General features: G+C 40.2%; 2 protein-coding genes across 6 annotated transcripts in view; one reads left to right on the top strand and one right to left on the bottom strand.

The window, feature by feature from the left end:
- The window catches only part of LOC109912607 (stabilin-2-like), a 191,243-nt gene that overhangs the window by 54,929 nt on the left and 117,386 nt on the right, over positions 1 to 18,928 (bottom strand). For all 5 annotated transcript variants that reach the window (XR_007264039.1, XM_048607479.1, XM_048607481.1 and 2 more), the window contains 12 exons: positions 18,156 to 18,284; positions 16,949 to 17,005; positions 16,748 to 16,843; positions 14,534 to 14,729; positions 10,122 to 10,217; positions 6,326 to 6,371; positions 6,133 to 6,209; positions 4,871 to 4,996; positions 3,191 to 3,264; positions 2,025 to 2,096; positions 1,792 to 1,911; positions 1,620 to 1,667 (listed from right to left, as the gene is read on the bottom strand). Coding sequence is in view for 4 of the 5 variants with exons in the window: in XM_048607479.1 (XP_048463436.1) it covers positions 1,620 to 1,667; positions 1,792 to 1,911; positions 2,025 to 2,096; positions 3,191 to 3,264; positions 4,871 to 4,996; positions 6,133 to 6,209; positions 6,326 to 6,371; positions 10,122 to 10,217; positions 14,534 to 14,729; positions 16,748 to 16,843; positions 16,949 to 17,005; positions 18,156 to 18,284 (1,137 nt within the window). In the remaining variant the exon portion in view is untranslated. The remainder of the gene's footprint in view (positions 1 to 1,619; positions 1,668 to 1,791; positions 1,912 to 2,024; positions 2,097 to 3,190; positions 3,265 to 4,870; positions 4,997 to 6,132; positions 6,210 to 6,325; positions 6,372 to 10,121; positions 10,218 to 14,533; positions 14,730 to 16,747; positions 16,844 to 16,948; positions 17,006 to 18,155; positions 18,285 to 18,928) is intronic.
- Positions 1 to 18,928, top strand: part of nt5dc3 (5'-nucleotidase domain containing 3) — a 127,870-nt gene that overhangs the window by 97,191 nt on the left and 11,751 nt on the right. The gene's annotated exons all lie outside the window — the stretch shown is intronic.

The raw sequence follows: 18,928 nt of genomic DNA, 5'->3' as shown, positions 1-18,928 counted from the left end.
AGAACCCATCTTATTGAATGGTGGAACAGGCTTGACCGGTTGAATGGCCTCCCAAGGTCCTAATAGATAGATAATACCAGATTAATGACCTATTCCAGGTCCTAATAGATAGATTACACTAGTTTCTGGTAGATAATACAAGATTAATGATCCTTTCCAGGAGCTGATAGAGAGATAATACCAAATCAATGACCTACATCAGGTCCTGACAGATAGATAATACCAGATCATTTGCTTTGCTGAAGGTAACTGAGGGATGAATAAACAGCATTGCAGCAAATCTGGAAGTTCCTGCTCCATCCTGCCTCCTCGTGAGTTATGTCCAACTGGAGAAACTGCACATATAAATATCTAATCCACATTTCCATTAATTTACACATTCCCTTACTTACTGGTAGTAACAGATCTTTTATGTATTGCTTTACACATCAAGAGGCAAAACCTCCAATGAACTGTGCCTTCCCAAAACCTACAGAATAAACCAGCAAGGGAGACTGACTGAAAGACCAAGGGGACTGAGCTGTTTCATGAACTTGATTGCCAAGGGCTGGGGTGCCTCATGTGTAACTGCATCAGATAGACTGCAGATGTTCAAGAAGGTGGCTCACAACTGCTTACACAGGGGCATCTAGGGATAGGCAATAAATGTTGGCCCAGCCAGCAACCCCCACAAACCATGAATGAATAAAAAATAAATATACAGCCCCGGTTTGTCACTATCTGTCCCACAACATAGCTCAAAATTGATCAATGGTCCAAGAACTGCCGCCCAACAACATTTAAGAAGATCAACAGTTCAATTGTAACCCTAACTTTAAGCTTAACCTTAACCCTAACCCTATCACATCAATGTCAAAGCAGCTCCCTTGGTCAAGGGAGCTGCTCATCACCGTTCCTTGTCCAGAGTTACAACCTTATGTGGCATCCATTCTGTTTTGAAGAACATGTCAGGGTAAATCTAATATTTCCATACTCAACCCGAGCAGGGATTCATACACAAAGGACATGTTTCTCTGATATGCTGTTGTTGCACTTGTTGTAGCTTTACCTCCAACACACGTTTCCTCTGAAGATACTGACTGAGATGAGGTGACTGATGAAATAGCTTTATTTGAACCATTTATGAGTTTATGTTTCTGGGTCATGGCTGTAATTGTCTTTATTTTTAAGAATCCCTACAGTGTGGAAGCAGGCCATTTGGCCCAAATCGACCCTCAAAAGAACATCCCAACCACCCCCACCCCCGTCCCCATAACCCTGCATTTCCCATGACTAATCCACCTAGCCTCTACATCCCTGGACACTATGGGCAATTTAGCATGACCAATCCACCGAAGCTGCACATATGTGGGAGAAACAACCAGAGCACCTGAAAGAAACCTACACGGATGCAAGGAGGATGTGCAAACTCCTGGAATCAAACCTGGGTCCCTGGCGCTGTGAGACAGCAGTGCTAACCACTGAGCCACCATGCCATCCAAGCCACCATTCTCTCGGATGACTTAGAAAGCTCAAGGGCAGGGAGAGATCGGTGACAAGTGCTGCCAGCAATGTGTAAGTTCCGTGAAAGAATAAAGAATAGTTATGCACCATTACACTTATTGCTAAGAAAAGGTTACCTGGAGGTGATAGAAAAAACGGGAAGATGCTGTGTTTCTTGTCATCTCCTGGAAAGGAAGAGTGAAAAATTTTTCTTAAGTGGCTGATCTGAAGAGAACACTGAGCTGTTGATGCTGGAAACATGACTGTCATTGAAGTACAGATCCATAGAAATAACATCCCTGAACACACCTTGTATATGGTACCTTTACAGGTAAACCCATCACCGACGTAACTCGTCACACAGCTACACACTCGCTCATTTGGCCCAGTGTGATTGCAACTAGCAAATTCACTGCAACCTCCATTGTCCTGTAATAAGGTAAAAGGAAAATTTTTAAAAATCACACATCACTATGATCTGAGCTCTTAATAAATAACTTGTATTCAATGAGGATGTACAAAATAACCGGTTTTGTGCTTACCACTCGGCAAGGGTTCACTGGTTCACAGGTCTTTCCATCACCTTGATATCCAGTCAAACAGTTGCATGCTGCCTAAAATCACCAATGAAAATTTTAAAAACTAGGTCTAAAAGGTAATCAAGGATGTTACAATTCTGACAAATATATGTTATGAGCCGGCTAGGCACCAGTAACATTATTTTAAAGTGGAAAAGTGAGAGATCCAGCAGACTTACTAAGAGAACACTTATGCCACAAGATTCCACATTTTTGAGCAAAGAACAACAAACTTTATTATACAACATTGCAGTAGTAATACAACGTACATGTGCAACTTATGTTTTAACACTCCCCAATTAGCACGTGATAAATTTGGGTAATAGACTGTGATCAGATATCCCACAGCATACATCAAATAACAAATGAGATCAAGATGAGTGCCATAGATTTTTCAGTAAATCCCCCCAGACATTAATAAATGGTAGGTCATCAACTCTCATTAAAATTCACAAGAAAATTTACAAGCCTTCAGTTTTGCTGACCTGACCTTAAAACTCCCTGTCAATAGCCATTCTGGGGATGTTCTTGTCATGGAATGTTCTTTTCTGGTTGCTCATTCTCTTTTCCTGCTTCTGTGCTCCCTGCACGCCAGTAAATGAACTATTGACCAGGCACAACATCAGCTTTTCAATGACACTTAGCTTCACTACGCTAGAGCTATCCTTGGTTTTCTGAGATCTACTTTCACCTCAGTTGCATCAAGCAAACACTGCTTGATGTTTTTCAACACCCACTCTGTGCTAAACCGCTGTGGCTTCTTGACTCCTCTTCCCCAAAGCTCTCAGGGATTTCTCTAAGTCCTGACTTGAATACTTATTATTAACTATTAACTCCTGGAATATTTGCCTAAGTTTTAACAGTAGAGAGATTAACAAATGCTTTTGAATTTTCACTGAGTTCCCTCCAGAGAATGCATGTAGAATCAAATTACCCGATTTCTGCATTTGTTGGCTCTCTACTCCCCTCTACTGGTTGTGGGCTAATAAGTAGGACAACCACTGGGCTGGACATACACAGGGGCAAATTCCTAGGGATCTGAACAACTTACAATGAACCACATGTTAGTAGGTGCTACAAGAGGTTTGAAATGAGCTTGAACTGAAGCGTGTGGAATTAACTTTACTGACCTGGTTTGGTCCAGTTTGAGTGCATTCAGCATTTGTGTGACATCCTCCATTATTCTCCAGGCAAGGGTTGATTCCTTTTATTAAAAAAAAGTGAAATGATGCCTTTTATAAATTAATTTTGTTACCGAGTTTATCATCTTTAATTTTTATTCAAAAAAACTTGCATAAGTATTTATATAAACAAAAAATTAAAATTGTACATGGAATATGAGTTTCTCAGCATTTATTGTCTATTCCAAATGATCTTTGACAGCTGTTTTCTTGGGCTGCTGTAGACTATGTGATGTAGGCAGACTATTTGGGACAGAGTTCCAGGATTTTGACCCTACTGTTGTTATTGGGCCTGAAAGGGTTAATATCTAAAAGTGTGTGATCATGACCATTCTTTGTTAATAGCATGCAGAAAGTCACATGGACAGTCTCAGTGAGATTGAGACACAGGCAGCTAAGAGAAAGATGCAGAAGTTCCTGTGTAATTGGTATATTGTGCAGTAATTAACAATTTAATGTAAACTTTACCTGACTCTTGACATCTCTACAAGCTATTTCAGAGTTGGATAACCTCTAACCAAAGACCACTGGAGGCAGGCAGCAATGGTCACAACACCAGCAACAGTGATATGTTTCCAAGTCAGACTGATGTGAGATTTAGGGGAATTCATTTTTCCATGCATCTGCTGGCTTTGTCATGCCAGGTGATGGAAGTGGTGGGTTAGGAAGGTGCCTTTGAAACAGACTTCAAAAATTATTGCAATGAATCTTAAAAGATGTTATATACTGCTACCGGTAGTAGAGGAAGTGAATGTTTAAGGTAGTAGATAGGGGGTCAATCAAGTGGGCTGCTTTGAGTTGGATGGCATTGGACTTCTTGAGTGTTGTCGGAGCTGCACTCATCCAGGCAAGTATTCTGTTACACTCCTGATTTGAGCTTTGTAGATGGTGGACAAGCTTTGGGGAGACCAGAAGTGAATTACACTCAAGACTCCCTAAACCTGCTGTTATTACCACTGTGTTTATATGGTGGATCCAGTTAAATGTCCAGCCAATGGTAGGCCAGGATATTGATGGTCAAGTATTTAATGATGATAATGTCATGGAAGATGAGGAGAAATGGTTTGAATCTTTCATGTTTGGAGATGTTCATTGCCTATCAATTGACTGGCACAAATGTGACTTGCAACTTATTAGCCCAATGCCTGATTGTTGTCTAAGTCTTGTTCCATTTGGACACAGATTGCTTCAGTATCTAAGAAGTTGTCAATGGTGCTGAACTTTGTGCAGTTATCAGCAAACATCCCCATTTCTGACCTTATGATGGAAGGAGGGTCATTGATGAATCAGCTGAAGGTGGTTGGGCTTAGGACCGTACACTGAGGAATTCCTGCAGAGATGTATCAGGACTGAGATGATTGACCTCAAACAACCACAACCAGCTTCCTTAATGCTAGGCAGGATCCCAACTAACGGAGAGATTTCCTTTCAATTTCCATTGTCCCCACTTTTGCTGGGAATCTTTGATGCCAGGCTCAGTGAAGTGTTACTTCGATTCAAGGGGCCGTCACTGTCACCCACCTCTGGAATTTAGCTCTTTCGTCCAGTTTGGACCATATTTGTCCATATTTGAAATTTGAATCTTATTCAGTGGGCGGCTATATCAAAGAAGATGTACTTTGTTATTACCAATGCATATAAGCCCATCACCGGTGTATCCTGTCCGACAAAGGCAATCCCTTTTCCCTGGGAGCGTTATTTTGCAGTCTGCATTTGGCGAGCAACCTCCATTGTTTGTCTCACAGGCGTTCACAGCTATGATAAACATTATAGATCAGAATTGTCTTTGCAAACTAATAGTAACATCACTAAGATACTATCAATATTGTTAACTTTAATTCCGTGGCACAAGGATCAATGAATAAATTTTAAGAGGAATAGAGAGATTTTTAGAATTTTTCCAGCGAGTGGAGTTGAGACTGAGATGAGATCAGTCATGATTGTATTAAATAGTGGAGCAGGATTGAGGGGCTGAATTGTCTACACCTGCTCCTAGCTCTTATGATTTTAAGAAGATAATTTGACAACTATACACCCACTCTTCACTTGAACAATGGATTAAGGGATTGCTGGAGACAGGCATTTAGTGAAATTTATTCTGAGTGCCATTGTGTGATAGTTAACAATACCTATTACCCATACCAGTAGGTATCACTCAATAAATCAGATGATGTACTTTTGCACAACAACAAGAATACCACGCAGATAAAGCATTAAGAGTGCAATTGCTGAATGGTAAAGCAGAACTTTTACAGACTGCAAAGTACTTATAAATTTAAAGCTTCATCAAGGGAAGTTAAATAATTTATTTTTATTTAAAATTATTTTGCATTTGCAAAATGTATCACTTTGAAGTAGGAAATGAATAGTGTGTATGTACTACTGGTGATTTATAATTAAGTCAGAGGGTGTGTTGTTTCATAGAGGCAAAGATGATACCATCTAACATATTGTTTTATTTACTCTAATGTAAATATGGGCTCTTTTAAGGCTTTGAGCCTTAGCTGATATTGAGTAAACACTGATGAATCAATTCAAAGGTTAATTGTTATACAGATTGGAAACCAGAACCTGCCTCTCTTTTTAGGAGTTTGAATGAACTGACAGAATTGATGGAATGGAAATATTGACATGTTTTATAAAATTATAAAGTATTTATAGCCTGAATTTATGCCCAACTGGTCGATGCTGAGTTTATCATCCACAGGAACTTTGCCCATTCATTTTAATCTCGCTCTATCAGCACACTGTACTCATTCATTCCTTTCTCCATTACATTATAATGCAGCACTTCAACTAAATTATCTATCAACCACAATACACAAGATAGTTTGTTTGAGGGGAAAACTGCGAATAGGTTCCAACAGAAAGAACTCAGAGTCCTACCTTACCTTCACAGAATGTGCCGTTGCCTTTGAAGCCAGTTGCACATTTACAGTACGGGTTGCTAGATATTTCAGAGATGCAGCTGTGAAAAGGATTAAAAGTTCGGAACGTTAACACCAAATAAGCTGGTTAACTACTAATTTGATTAATTTCGAAACTGTTCTATAACCCAAAGGAAAATAACGGAAGGGCACATACTTAGCACTTGAATGGCAGCTTTTATTGCACTGGTCATTAGTGATTTCTGCAAATAAAAATCAAAGAGGCACAATGCAGATGTTCATATTTCACCTTCCAAATCATATGATAGTAAGCCTTAGAAATTTTATGATAGAAAGAATATATGAAAATCTTGATACTATTAAAATTGTACATTAGTATTATCATTTTTGAATCAACCAGTCCTGGTTTCAAGACCCAGTAAGTATTTACATACACACAACCATTGCTGACTCTGGGTGTCAGCTGGATGGCTCGTTCGTGATGCAGAGCGACACCAACAGTGTGGGTTTAATTCCTGCAGTGGGTGAAATTAACATGAAGGTCCTACCTTCTTAGCCTCGCCCCTTGCCATGAGACATGGTGACTGTAGTGATAGCAACGAGGTCAGCTGGTGGACCTCACAGAATATGAGTGCCCTGGTTGGATCAGATTAACAGCCCCAATCAGGGAGCCCTAGCTGACAGATATAAACAGGAGTGTCAGAGATTCTCAGAGCTGGCTCTGAGGGAGCTGGAGCAGTGTCAAGGACTCTCCACTGGTAAATAAAGGGAAATGGTGGCAGGATACCAGCCTCTGTGGAGTTATTTCAGTGACCCTCAGGTTAACCCCACTACCGGTTGTCCATTGCTATTCCTCTTGGACTATGATGACCTTACCTTTATGGTGCTATGGTACAGCTGCAATGGCAAAAGTGCCATCTTTTAGCTGAAAGATTAAACCAAGACCTGCTTCTTATTCTTCACTTTGGCAATACTGGAAGTCGAGAAGCATATACTGACCACTGCTCCTTGCTACTAGCTAAAAGCAGAAATGTTATTAGTTGGGTTTTGCTGTGCACAAATTGACTACCCCATTGCTGTGATAGCACACAGGAAAATACAATTCATTGATTGTGATGTGTACTGGAATGTCCTGAAGTGTGATAAAGGTTCTATATAAGTAAACAAGGAGAGAATCTCATGTCATGTTTGGAAACACTAGAGTTTATAAACCAAATGCACTTTTTAAAATTCATTCATGGGATGAGGGCATCACTTTTAGACAGCATTTAATGCCCATCACTAATTGCCCAGAAGGCAGTTGAAAGTTAACCATATTGCTGTGAGTCTGGAGTCATATGTAGGCCAGACCAAGTAAGGATGGCAGTTTCCTTCCCCAAAGGACATTAGTGAATTAGATGTTTTTTTCCCGACAATCAGCAATGGATTCATGGTTATCACTAGATTCTTAATTCCAGATATTTTTAATTGAATTCAATTAGGGCTGTGGCGGAATTCAAACCCAGAACGATATCTTGGTCTCTGGATTAACAGTCCAGTGATAATACCACGAGTCCATTGCCTCCCCAAGGGGCTTTAGGGCAACGCAAAGCACTTTGTAGCCAAATTGGAATTTTCTGGGGGAATGTAATGGGGTGACATGGGCAACCATTTTCACAAAACAAAGTTCCGCAGACAACAATGTGATAATGATCAAAGAATCTATTTCCAAACATTAGCTCGAGGCATTAATATTGGCCAAGATAGTGGGGAGAAATTGCCCACTGCTCTTCGAAATAATGTTATGGGATATTTTAAATCCAGCTGAGATGGCATACGGACCTTGGCTATAATCTCACAAGTCACAGAAACAGCCTGTTAATCCCTCAAACCTGTTCTAGAATTTGCTGAAATTATGGAAGGTCTGAGATCTAACCCCATAATTTTAAAACAAACATTAAAAATGTTTTTAAAAAATGCTGTTAAAACTGCGAATACATATAGGTTAAGATCTTGAGAAAAGAAGCTAAAAAATTAGGGCAACATGACCTCTGATGGTATAGCCAAAAACAACTGGAAAGGACTTATTCAGTTAATAGGTGGCCCTTTATAGAAAGACTGAAATGTTTATCTTTTTAACTTTAGCTCTTATTCGTCTAACCCATACAATGAATAACTGTAAGGTAAAGTAATTTTGTTTTTATGTCTCTATTTTGCAGCAAAGATTTGTATATAGGTACTTTGTACCTAGGATGGCACCATGAGGGGCAACATTGTAAACTGAGCTTGTAGACTTGCTCGCTGAGCCGGTGTGTTTGGTTGCAGACGTTTCGTCAACCTGCTAGGTAACATCGTTAGTGTGCCTCTGGTGAAGCGTTCTGACGATGTTAGCTAGCAGGGTGATGAAACGTCTACAATCAAACACACCGGCTCAGCGAGCAATTCTACAACCTCATCCACAACCCGAGCTATATATCTTCTCAAAAACTTTAACCACTGTAAACTTTTCACTGTACTCCTGTACTACTGTACTTGAGTACACATGCCAATAAATCTGATTCTAATTCTAATTCTAGCTCAGTTTTTCTGGCTGGCTAGCTTGCAGTACAGAGTGATGCCAACAGCATGGGTTCAGTTCCTACATCAGTTGAGGTTACCATGAAAGACTCTCCTTCTTAACCTCTCCCCTTGCCTGAGGTGTGGTAACCCTCAGGTTAAACCATTACCAGTTGTTTCACTTTGTGATGGGACAGTAGGACTATGGCAACTTTATCTTCATCTTTATTCAATTTTCATCTTGTATTCATGGTCTTGTAGGTCATCACTCTGGAATGCTCATTTGATGTGATATCAAGAAACAACAGATGGCTTAACAAGTTGTAGAAGCTTTGCAATTTATAATTATATAATTCATTCATCATTCATCAAGATCTATATTGAGATAAGGTGCCATGTTAAATCATGAAATACATTCCAAAATTAGGCGACATCATTTTGCTGCCAATTTCAAAATGAAGGTGATACTTTCTGAATCTTCATTCACTTTTGGTTGGCTGACAAAGAGATATGCAGTTGAAAATTTTCATCTTGTACTTATCAAGGCAGAATTGTAAGCATACAACATCTCAACAGGGACAACAATTTATGCTGCATGATGAGAGGGTGCTGATTGGATGGCACATGGACTCTGATTGGTAGAGGCGTAGCGACAGAGAATGCATTAGGGAACCCTGGACTATTGCAATGAACCCTGTAGTTGGCTACCATGTATTTCCTGATCCTTTCTTTTCCTCTGCAGGACTAAACTTGTACATAATCCTTACACAGAAGCACCAGAACAGAATAGCCCTTTCCTCCCACATTCTAAACTTCATACTTACAGCCAATAACTGGTTTCAGAAATAGCAATGAAGTTATGCTGTTGATAAACATTCAACACTTGATGGGGAAAAATACTTGAAAGAGAAATGTTTGCAGAGGCGTAGGCAAAAGATAGAGGAGTGGGATTAGTTATATAATTGCTTTCAATGAGGTAGCACAGACATATGGAGCAAATGGCTTCCTTTTGTGTTATTTGTTCAAAGATAGTTTGTGGTCAGCATGTTACCTGATATCTTCAGTAACCAGAAGAAAACTGTGTATTTACCATTTTAACAGAGTAGTAGCTATAAGGAATGGGGGTCATTTTGCTCAGTTGGCTGGACAGCTGGTTTGTCAGTGATGCCAAAAGCAAGGTTCCTGTGCCAGCTGAGGTCATCATGAAGGTCCCACTGTCTCAACTTCACCTCTCTCCTGAGGTGTGGTGACCCTCAGGTTAAACTCACCACCAGTTATTTCTCTCTCTCTCTAATAAAAAAGCAACATATGCTCCTCTAGGATAACAACAATTTTCATTTTCCCTTCAATTCTAGGGAGAAAATATATTTGCCTTTGACTCCTTCATTTTGCTAGATAGCTATTGCCTCTGATACAAACAAGCTCACTGTTGGTTAACAGAATAAATTCAAACTTACGAACATCGCAGTTGATTCCTTTCCATCCCAGATCACATTCGCAAGTTCCATCCCCATTGATTCCTTTGTTGCATTTACCGTGAACACACCTACATTCTGGAAAGTGATTAAGAATAACAGGTTGATTATTGCAACAAAAATTAAGAAACATCCTATGGCATAACAACAAGCATTATTTTTAAAATTATTTTTCCTGGAAAGTTGCATCTAGAAAGTGAACAGAGACTTTCCCTTTGAAGCACTGCATAGAAACATAGATAACATAGAAAACAGGAACAGGAGTAGGCCATTTGGCCCCTCGAGCCTGCTCCTGTATTCTATAGGATCATGGCTAATCATCCAACTTAGTACCCTGTTCCTGCTTTTACCTCATACCCCTTGGCCCCTTTAACTCTAGGAATGATATCTAACTCCTTTTTGAAAACATTCAATGTTTTAGCCTCAACCACTTTCTGTGGCAGAGAATTCCACAGGCTCACCACTCTCTGGGTGAAGAAATTTCTCCTCAGCTACTGAAGACCTAAAGGCCTACCCCTTCTGGACTCCCTGGTTATCAGGAACATTCTTCCTGCATTTACCCTGCCTAGTCCTAGTAGAATTTTATAGGTTTCTATGAGATCTCCCCTTATTCTTCTAAACTCCAGTGAATATCATCCCAACAAATCCAGTCCATCTTCATACATCAGTTCTGGCATCCCAGAAATTATTGAAGGAAAGACATCACTTCATTGCAGGCAGTTCAGAAAAAGTTCGCTACAATGATCCCTAGTATGGAGGGATTGTCTTATAAGCAAAGGCTAAATAGGTTAGAACTCCACTCAGTGGAGTTTAGAAGCATGGGAGGTGATCTCATTGAAGCATACAGCATTCTTAAGGGGCTTGATGGGATAAATGCTGATCCTCATGGGAAAATCAGAGAACACAGTCTCATAATAAAGGGGCACCAATTTAAGACCAAGATGAGGAGGAATTTCTTCTCTCAGAGGCTTGAGTGTCTTTGGAACTCCTTGCCACAGAGAGCTGTGGGGACAGAGTCCTTTCGTATATTTAAGGCTGAGATAGACAGATTCTTGATCAGTAGCAGAATCAAAAGTTACGGGAAAAATGTAGGAAAGTGGACGTGAGGGATATCAGCCAGCCATGATCTTATTGAATGACAGAGCAGGCTCGAGGGGCCAAATGGCCTACTTCTGTTCCTAGTTCTTATGATCTTATGATGTTATGGAATCAGCCTGGTAAAACTTTATTACACTCTCTCCTTAGCCAGAACTTCCTTCCTCAGATAAGGGGACCAAAGCTGCACACAATATTCCAGGTGTCTTGAGTTCTTTTAGGAGTTGGCAGATTCTTTGGAGTGCATCTATAAATCAGTTAGTTTTTCACAAGGATTTAGAAGTTTTCAACATTATTTTCCCTGGTGCTGAATCAAAAACAAACAGATTTATTGAATTCTATTTCACAGTTTGTCATGGTGAACACAAATATACAATTTAGGAGCAGCAGTAGGCCATTTGGTCCCTTGAGCCCACCCTGCCTTTCATCAAGATCATGGCTGAACTGGTAATTCTACATTCCTGTCTACCCCTATGCTTACCAAAAACCTATCTACCTCTGCCTTAAAAGAATCTGATTCCAACGACTTTTAAGAAGACTGCAAAGACTCAGCGACCCTCCTTGAGGAAAAAAAATCTCCATCTTAAAAAGGTGACCCTTTGTTTTAAACAGTGACGCCAATTCTAGATCTTAAGAGGATCTTAACATCCTCTCCACATTGACCCTGTTAAGACTCCTCAGGATCGCATACATTTCCATCAAGTTATCTCTCACTCTTCTAAACTTCAGGGATATACAAACCCAGACTGTCCAACCTTTTCTTATAAGAAAACACACTCTTTCAGGTATTTATCTAGTATTTGCCGAATTTTATCCAATGTATTTAAATCCTTTCTTCAATAAGGAGACCAGTACAGACACAGTACTCCAGTTCTGGTCCCACCAATGTCCTGTATAACTGAAGTATAATGTCTCTACTTTTATATTCAATCCCACTCACAACAAGTGATGATGTTCCATACATTTTTCAAATTAATTGTAGTAGTCGCATATTAACCTTTTACAACTGATGCCCATGGACACCAGTTCCTTCTGCATCTCAGATCTCTCCAAAAGCTTGCCATTTAAATAATCCACTTAATTTTTATTCTTATTCTACCTGTTTCCTGTCATCACCAAATTTAGCAACGAAACTGTCAGTGTCTTCATAAAAGTAATTTATGTAAGTTGTAAAAGGTTGAGGCCCCAGCACTGACCTTTGTGGGATACCACTCATGGTGCAAAATGCCCATTCAGTTTGTTTGCTATACCCATATTTTATAGCGGAATTTAAAACTTGTGACCTTAGTATTGTAACCAGCACATTTCCACTTCTGTTCTTGTCCATAGAATAGTGTATTCTTGACAGATGGAAGAAACCAGAGCTAGTCTTTACTTGTAATGGATTTATTCACAGAACAAAACAAGCATATATATATTTCCTGACTCCACTCTACTGCGGTTTCAGTAAGAGTCTCTTTACATGAGCTTAAGCAACCATCAAATCAATGCCCCTTCCCTGTATATACTTATTGCTAGTTGATATAACACTGGCATTGAATATAGTAGATGGGATGTCTTGTTGCACCTGTACTAGACATTGGTGAGGCCACATTTAGAATACCATGTGCAGTTTTGGTTGTCCTACCATAGAAAGGATATTATTAAACTAGAAAGAGTGCAGAAAAGATTTACTAGGATGCTACCTGGACTGGAAGGTTTGAGTTATAAGGAAGTTGGGTAGGCTGGGACCTTTTTTCCCTGGAGTGTAGGAGACTGAGGGGTGACCTTGTAGAGATCTATAAAATCATGAGGGGCCTAGATAAAGCCAGCAGCTTTACCCTTTGATAGGGGTGTCTAAAACTAGAGGGCATAGGTTTAAGGTGAGAGGGGAGAGATACAAGGGGGTCTGGAGGGGCAATTTTTTTTCACACAGAGGGTTCTGAGCGTCTGGAATTGGCTACCAGAGGTAGTGGTGAAAGTGAGTACAATTTCATCATTTAAGAAACATTCAGATAGGTACATGGATGGAATACATATGGAGGTATATGGACCAAATTCAGGCAAATACTTAATTGTGAAAACTGGGTGGCATGAGCAAGCTGGGCCGAAAGGCTTGTTTCCATGCTGTAGATCTCTACGACTCTATGAAGACTACAGTCGTTAGTCTGTATAATGATAACAGATATTAGCTTATCAGTTCTTCAGTGCTTAATGGCAAACTAAGGACATAAATAATTTTCCATAATATACCACAAACAATTTATGGAGATTGTTTTAAACAGTGAGGAGGGCAATTTCCTCTGGCTGCTTAGTGTTACAACAACAACTTGTATTTACATAGCATCTTTAATATTAGTAAAACATTCCAAGATACTTCTCCATCAAACAGTATGGAAAGCATTGGGCAGATGACCAAAAGCTTGGTCAAAAGTGTATGTTTTAAGGAACATCTGGAAGGAAGAATGATGGTTAGAAAGAAGGAAAGCATTCAATGAGCAGTTCCAGTGGGTAGTTGAAGGCACAACGATTAAAGTTGAAATGCACAAGACTTGGGAATCAGAGAAATGCGAGTGTCAGTGGGGCTTGTAGGGCTTCAAGAAATTATGGAGTTAGGAAGTTGTTCAAGGCTACTGAGGGGTTCGAAATCAATGTAGAGAATTTTAAAATTGACGCTGTGTTTGATCAGCAGCCACTGTAGGTCAGCAACATGGGACCACGGCAGATGGATTACTAGCTCTTTTGTAACACATTAATAATTTCTTCAGAAGTGGGAAATGGGAGATCTTCCTGTTAGGATAATAATGCATGTTAACAATCATAGATATCTCTAAAATAGGGAGATGCAATTAGGAACACGTGCAGATAGTATGAGATGAAAAAGGGTTTGTTGAACCACGTGTGAAGCATAATTAACAAGGAGCTTCAAACATATAAATTCGGAGCAGCAGTGGGCCACTCGGCCCCTCAAGCCTGTTTTGCCCTTCAACGAGACTATGGCTGCCCTGATTGCTCCACTTTCCTGCCTATCGCTGATAACCTTCCACTCCCTTCTTTATACTATGGTGATAAATTGACCAGTTAGAGAGCTTGGCCTGTAACTGTGCTGTAAATTCAATGTAGTTCCTTTAACATCTAACACAAATGGAAATGAGCTCTGAGTGAGAGACGGACTTGGAAAATTAACGTGACACTGTTGTTTGAGATAGTGGGAGTACCTTTCTAATGGAGAGCCAAGCATTTTCTGAGTGGGGCCAATATGAATCCAATGACCAAGCTAAGATAAAGGCATAGAAAAGAGAGATAATGGCAGAACCTACCTTGATCGCAATGTATACCATACTCTCCATCAATACAGGTCTCACATGCTGTCCCGGTAAATCCTTCTTCACATTCACATGTACCTGTGCCATTAATTCCATCTTGGCAAATACCATTCCCAAAGCACCAATTTGTGGATCTTCCTGGGCACGCCTGGCATTGTTTTCCAAAGTAGCCAGCACAGCACTCTCGAGTCTGGAAGAAACCCACCAAAAAAAAACTAAGACAGAGCAGCAGTGTAATTGATACACAGAATTACATTTTAAATGTTGTGTTCTGAGCATCATTGGTGATGGGTTCTCTCAGCACACACATTGGAAAGAAAGGGTTACACTATAACCTTCAAAGACAGCAGTGGAGGAATAATTATTCTGCACTGGTGGACAGTGGGGACCTGGCCACAGCATGGGTGACGACCCTGTCTCTGAGCCAGAAGCTCCGGGTTGGAGTTCTACCCAGGACTTAACGGCCAAGGCATAACAAAAGGCAGACAAGTTGATTAGAAACCTGTAAATGCTTCCAACACAAAGCAACAGTGGTCACTAAGAACAGGAAAGGTTCCTGGTCAACCACGTAATGAAAGAACATTGAAGCCTCGGCTTTACAACACTCTTGTAAAAGTGTATGTTGCCATAGCAACTTCTCCAAAGCCTGTCCACCATCTACAAGGCACAATTCAGGCGTGTGATAGAATACTTGGCTGGATGGGGGCAGCCCCAACAACACTCTAGAAGCTTGGCACCCTCCAAGGAGCCTGCTTGATTGGTATCATATTCATAGACATTCATTCCCCCCACCACCAAAGTTCAAATCCAGCAGTATGTACCATCTACAAAATGAAAGGAGCAATTCATCAAGGCTCCTTAGATGGTGCCTTCCAAACCCACAATTACTACCATCTAAAAGGACAAGGGAAGCAGATACATGGGAATACCATTACCTGAAAGTTCGCTTCCAAGCCACTCATCATCCTGACTTGGAAATATATCACTGTTCCTTCAGAGTCACTGGGTCAAAATCCTGGAATTTTCACTCCCTGGGATCATTGTGTGTGTACCTATACCACATGGACTGCAGCGATTCAAGAAAGTAGCTCACCACCACCTTCTCAAGAACAACCATAGATAGGTAATGAATGTCGGCTGAGCCAGTGATGCCCACATCATATGAGTGAATAGGAAAAAAAATTCAAACACCCTGAGTGAGCTGTAACCCACGACCACCATGACTGGACAAAATGACAATTACTTCCAAACAACTAGGCATCAAGGGTTGGACTGTTTTATTCACAGCCTCAGGGGTAGCTCCACTGTCCTACCCCTATGTTGATCATGACCCAGTTTTGTAAACAATTGGAAATCTACTCGTGACATCCTCACCCTGGTGGTGATGAACTGTGAACATTGCTGTAGCCAGGAGTCATGTTCATTGTGCAGTGGAATACTGAAGGCTGCAGCCAATTCATCAGTGACAAAAAGGTCTTCAACAGGTCCTGAAACAGGGAAAGGAAACCTAAACCGGATCAAAAGACCTCCGCATCTTTATTTAGTGGGGAGCATGAGAGAAAGGATACGGAGGTGATGGCCTAGTGGTATTATCATTGGATTATTAATCCAGAAACCAACATAATGTTCTGGGGACCTGGGCTTGAATCCTCCCATGCCAGATGGTGGAATGTGGATTAAAATCTGGAATTAAAAATCTACAGATGCGTACAAACCCATTTCGTGGAAAACCCATCTGGTTCACTAATGTACTTTAAGGAAGGAAACTGTCATTCTTACCTGGTCTGGCCACATGCAACTCCAGACCTGCAGCAATGTGGTTGACTCTTAACTGCCCTCTGGGCAATTAGGGATGGGCAATAAATGCTGGCCTTGCCAGCGACGCCTTCATCCCATGAATTAATTTTTAGAAATGTTCTTTAAGGAAAATATTGCGACTGAAATTAATTCTGGTTTGAACTTCTACTTTCTGGCTTAACCCTGGAGGCCTACCCTGGCTCTAATTGAGGGGCTGAATGGTCTTCTCCTGTTCTCATGTAATTATTGACTATGTCAATTGCAATGTGAATGAAATAATACTGAGGACAATTTGCCAGACTTTGTTGATGTAAATTTTGCAAAAGAAATCTTGTTGAACTACTATTTGGGTCATTAGGATGAGCACGTTGCCGTCAAATCCATTCCAAACCAGTTCTGAAGTTTACTTACAATGACAGTTTTTACACAGGTTGTCTGACAGCCGAGATACATTAACCTCTTCCCTAGCAGGTATCGCACAAAGATGCAGTTCTTCTTTTTTCCCACCTGCGTTAAGAAAGTAGCAGTTTTAGAATTGAAATGAAATAGAGTCATTCTCTGTGATTGCAAAATAGTTCAAGTGAATTTCCAACGCAAAATGTCAACACTCACCATAGGCCTGTATCCAGGAGGGCATTCAGGTTTATATTGACAATTTGTACACTTCCCCTTCAAAAAAAAAACAAATATTCCTCTTCATACAGCCGCTGTAAAGTAAAATTTTCCAAAATCTGCATGCCTTATCAAAAAAACCCAGAGGAAAATAATTGATAGGGGAGTTGGAGAGAAACAATTTTCTGTGTTGGGGAGGTGTGGTATTACCATGGTTGCCATGACTGGCATCAGATGGCATCTGCCACCTTGACCAGAATGCAGATCAGGGATGTTTGAGGTATATTTGCCGCCAGCAATCCTCCTTTGACTACACATTGTCTAGGGCCTCTTCTAATGTTCATTGTTGGGGGATACACCACTGTGAAGTCTTTACAGAGAAGACACTTCTTATTTAATAAGGTGGTTTATTGCATAATAGCAATAAGCACAACTACAAACTAGTCAGACCTAATTACTAGGCCTCTTGGCTGCTGCATATAATTGCTTTTTATTAATTCTGTCATGGGAGGATGTGGACATCACTGTAACATTTATTGCTGATTCTTTAATAACTTTGTATGCACAAATGTGAAATTTATGTACAATATTTGTTTACAAAACATTTTTCATTTGTTAACGGAATGCGACCATTGCTGGCTCAGGCAGCATGTATTGCCCATCCCTAGCTGCCCTTGAGAAGGTAGTAATGAGCTGCCTTCTTGAACCTCTGCAGTTCACATGGTGTAGGTAGAAACACAATGGCATTAGGGAAGTTTCAGGATTGGACCAAAATTTTGAATAGGTTGATGTTTGATGACTGGTGCAAACACTATGGGCCAAAGGGTCTTTTTCCATGCTATAAAAAATTTATGACACTAACATAACAGTAAAAATACTTTAGAGATTATAAGGCTGATGTAAGGTATAGAAATTATAATGTTCTTGGATCAAGATAGGAGTGTTCAGGCATTACCACGAGGCCATTTGAAAGTGATTAACTTGTAGCCTTAGTCATGTTAATAGGTCATATCTCTCTCATTTTACTATGTTTAAGATCTAACCTTGGTACTTTGAATATGTATTTGTCTTGCAGTTTATTTTGTAGCCTATATGTGCAAACTGTCATCAATGGGAAACATTCCTGCCTCTGAGTCAGATATTGTGGGCTCAAGACCCTGGACGATATAACAGAAGCACCAACAGCTTTAAACATTTACTCACTTACCTGTGTCACTGTCGTTTCATTAGTGTCACAGCGATTTTTTTGGATCTCCAGAACCTTTGTTAGTCCATGGATTACACCTTTGTCTGTTTCCACATCAGTGAAATTGACTAGTGCATCATTCACAGAAAGCTGCAATGGTAGACAATGTGTTATCACAGGGGAGATTGAGATGAGTTGCTCAAAAGCACGATGACAAGGTTTGGTGGAGTAAAGAAGGTGAAACTGTTTCTATGGTCAATGATTACAGGGCCCCAAGGGACGCATTCCACATTAAACAGAGAATGCAGCCATTTCCACAATACCTGAAGTTTCAAATAAGAATTAATTCTGACCAAATGAAAGGCTTCTAAAAACAAATGCATATGTTTTCAATCAACTCATTTGAAAGTGTTGTGACATCACCAAGGGCAGGTTGGTCTTGAACTCAGACCTTTTGGTCCAGAGATTCGAACATTACCACTATAAGTTTTGATAGACACCAATTCCAATGAAAGTTGGATTACCTACAAATAATTAAAATGCAGCATTTTAACTGAAACTTTGACTGCATTTAAACTCTGGGTGAGCTGCGATGTCCATCTCCTATCAATCAAAGTTTATTAGTTGCTAATGGATATTCCAGGGCACATAGTAGATGTCTCAGTAATTTAGCAGTTCTGATCTCTGAAATAAAGAGAGAATTACAACAGCAGAAAACAGACCGGCATTTAGTTAAGAGATAACAAGGTGTAGAGCTGGATGAACACAGCAGGCCAAGCAGCATCATAGGAGCA

The sequence above is a fragment of the Rhincodon typus genome, chromosome 18 (genome assembly GCF_021869965.1).
Source record: "Rhincodon typus isolate 14 chromosome 18, sRhiTyp1.1, whole genome shotgun sequence".
NCBI lineage: Eukaryota > Metazoa > Chordata > Chondrichthyes > Orectolobiformes > Rhincodontidae > Rhincodon > Rhincodon typus.
The sequence above is the reverse complement of the archived record's forward strand: the minus strand, read 5'-3'. Positions and strand labels throughout refer to the sequence as shown.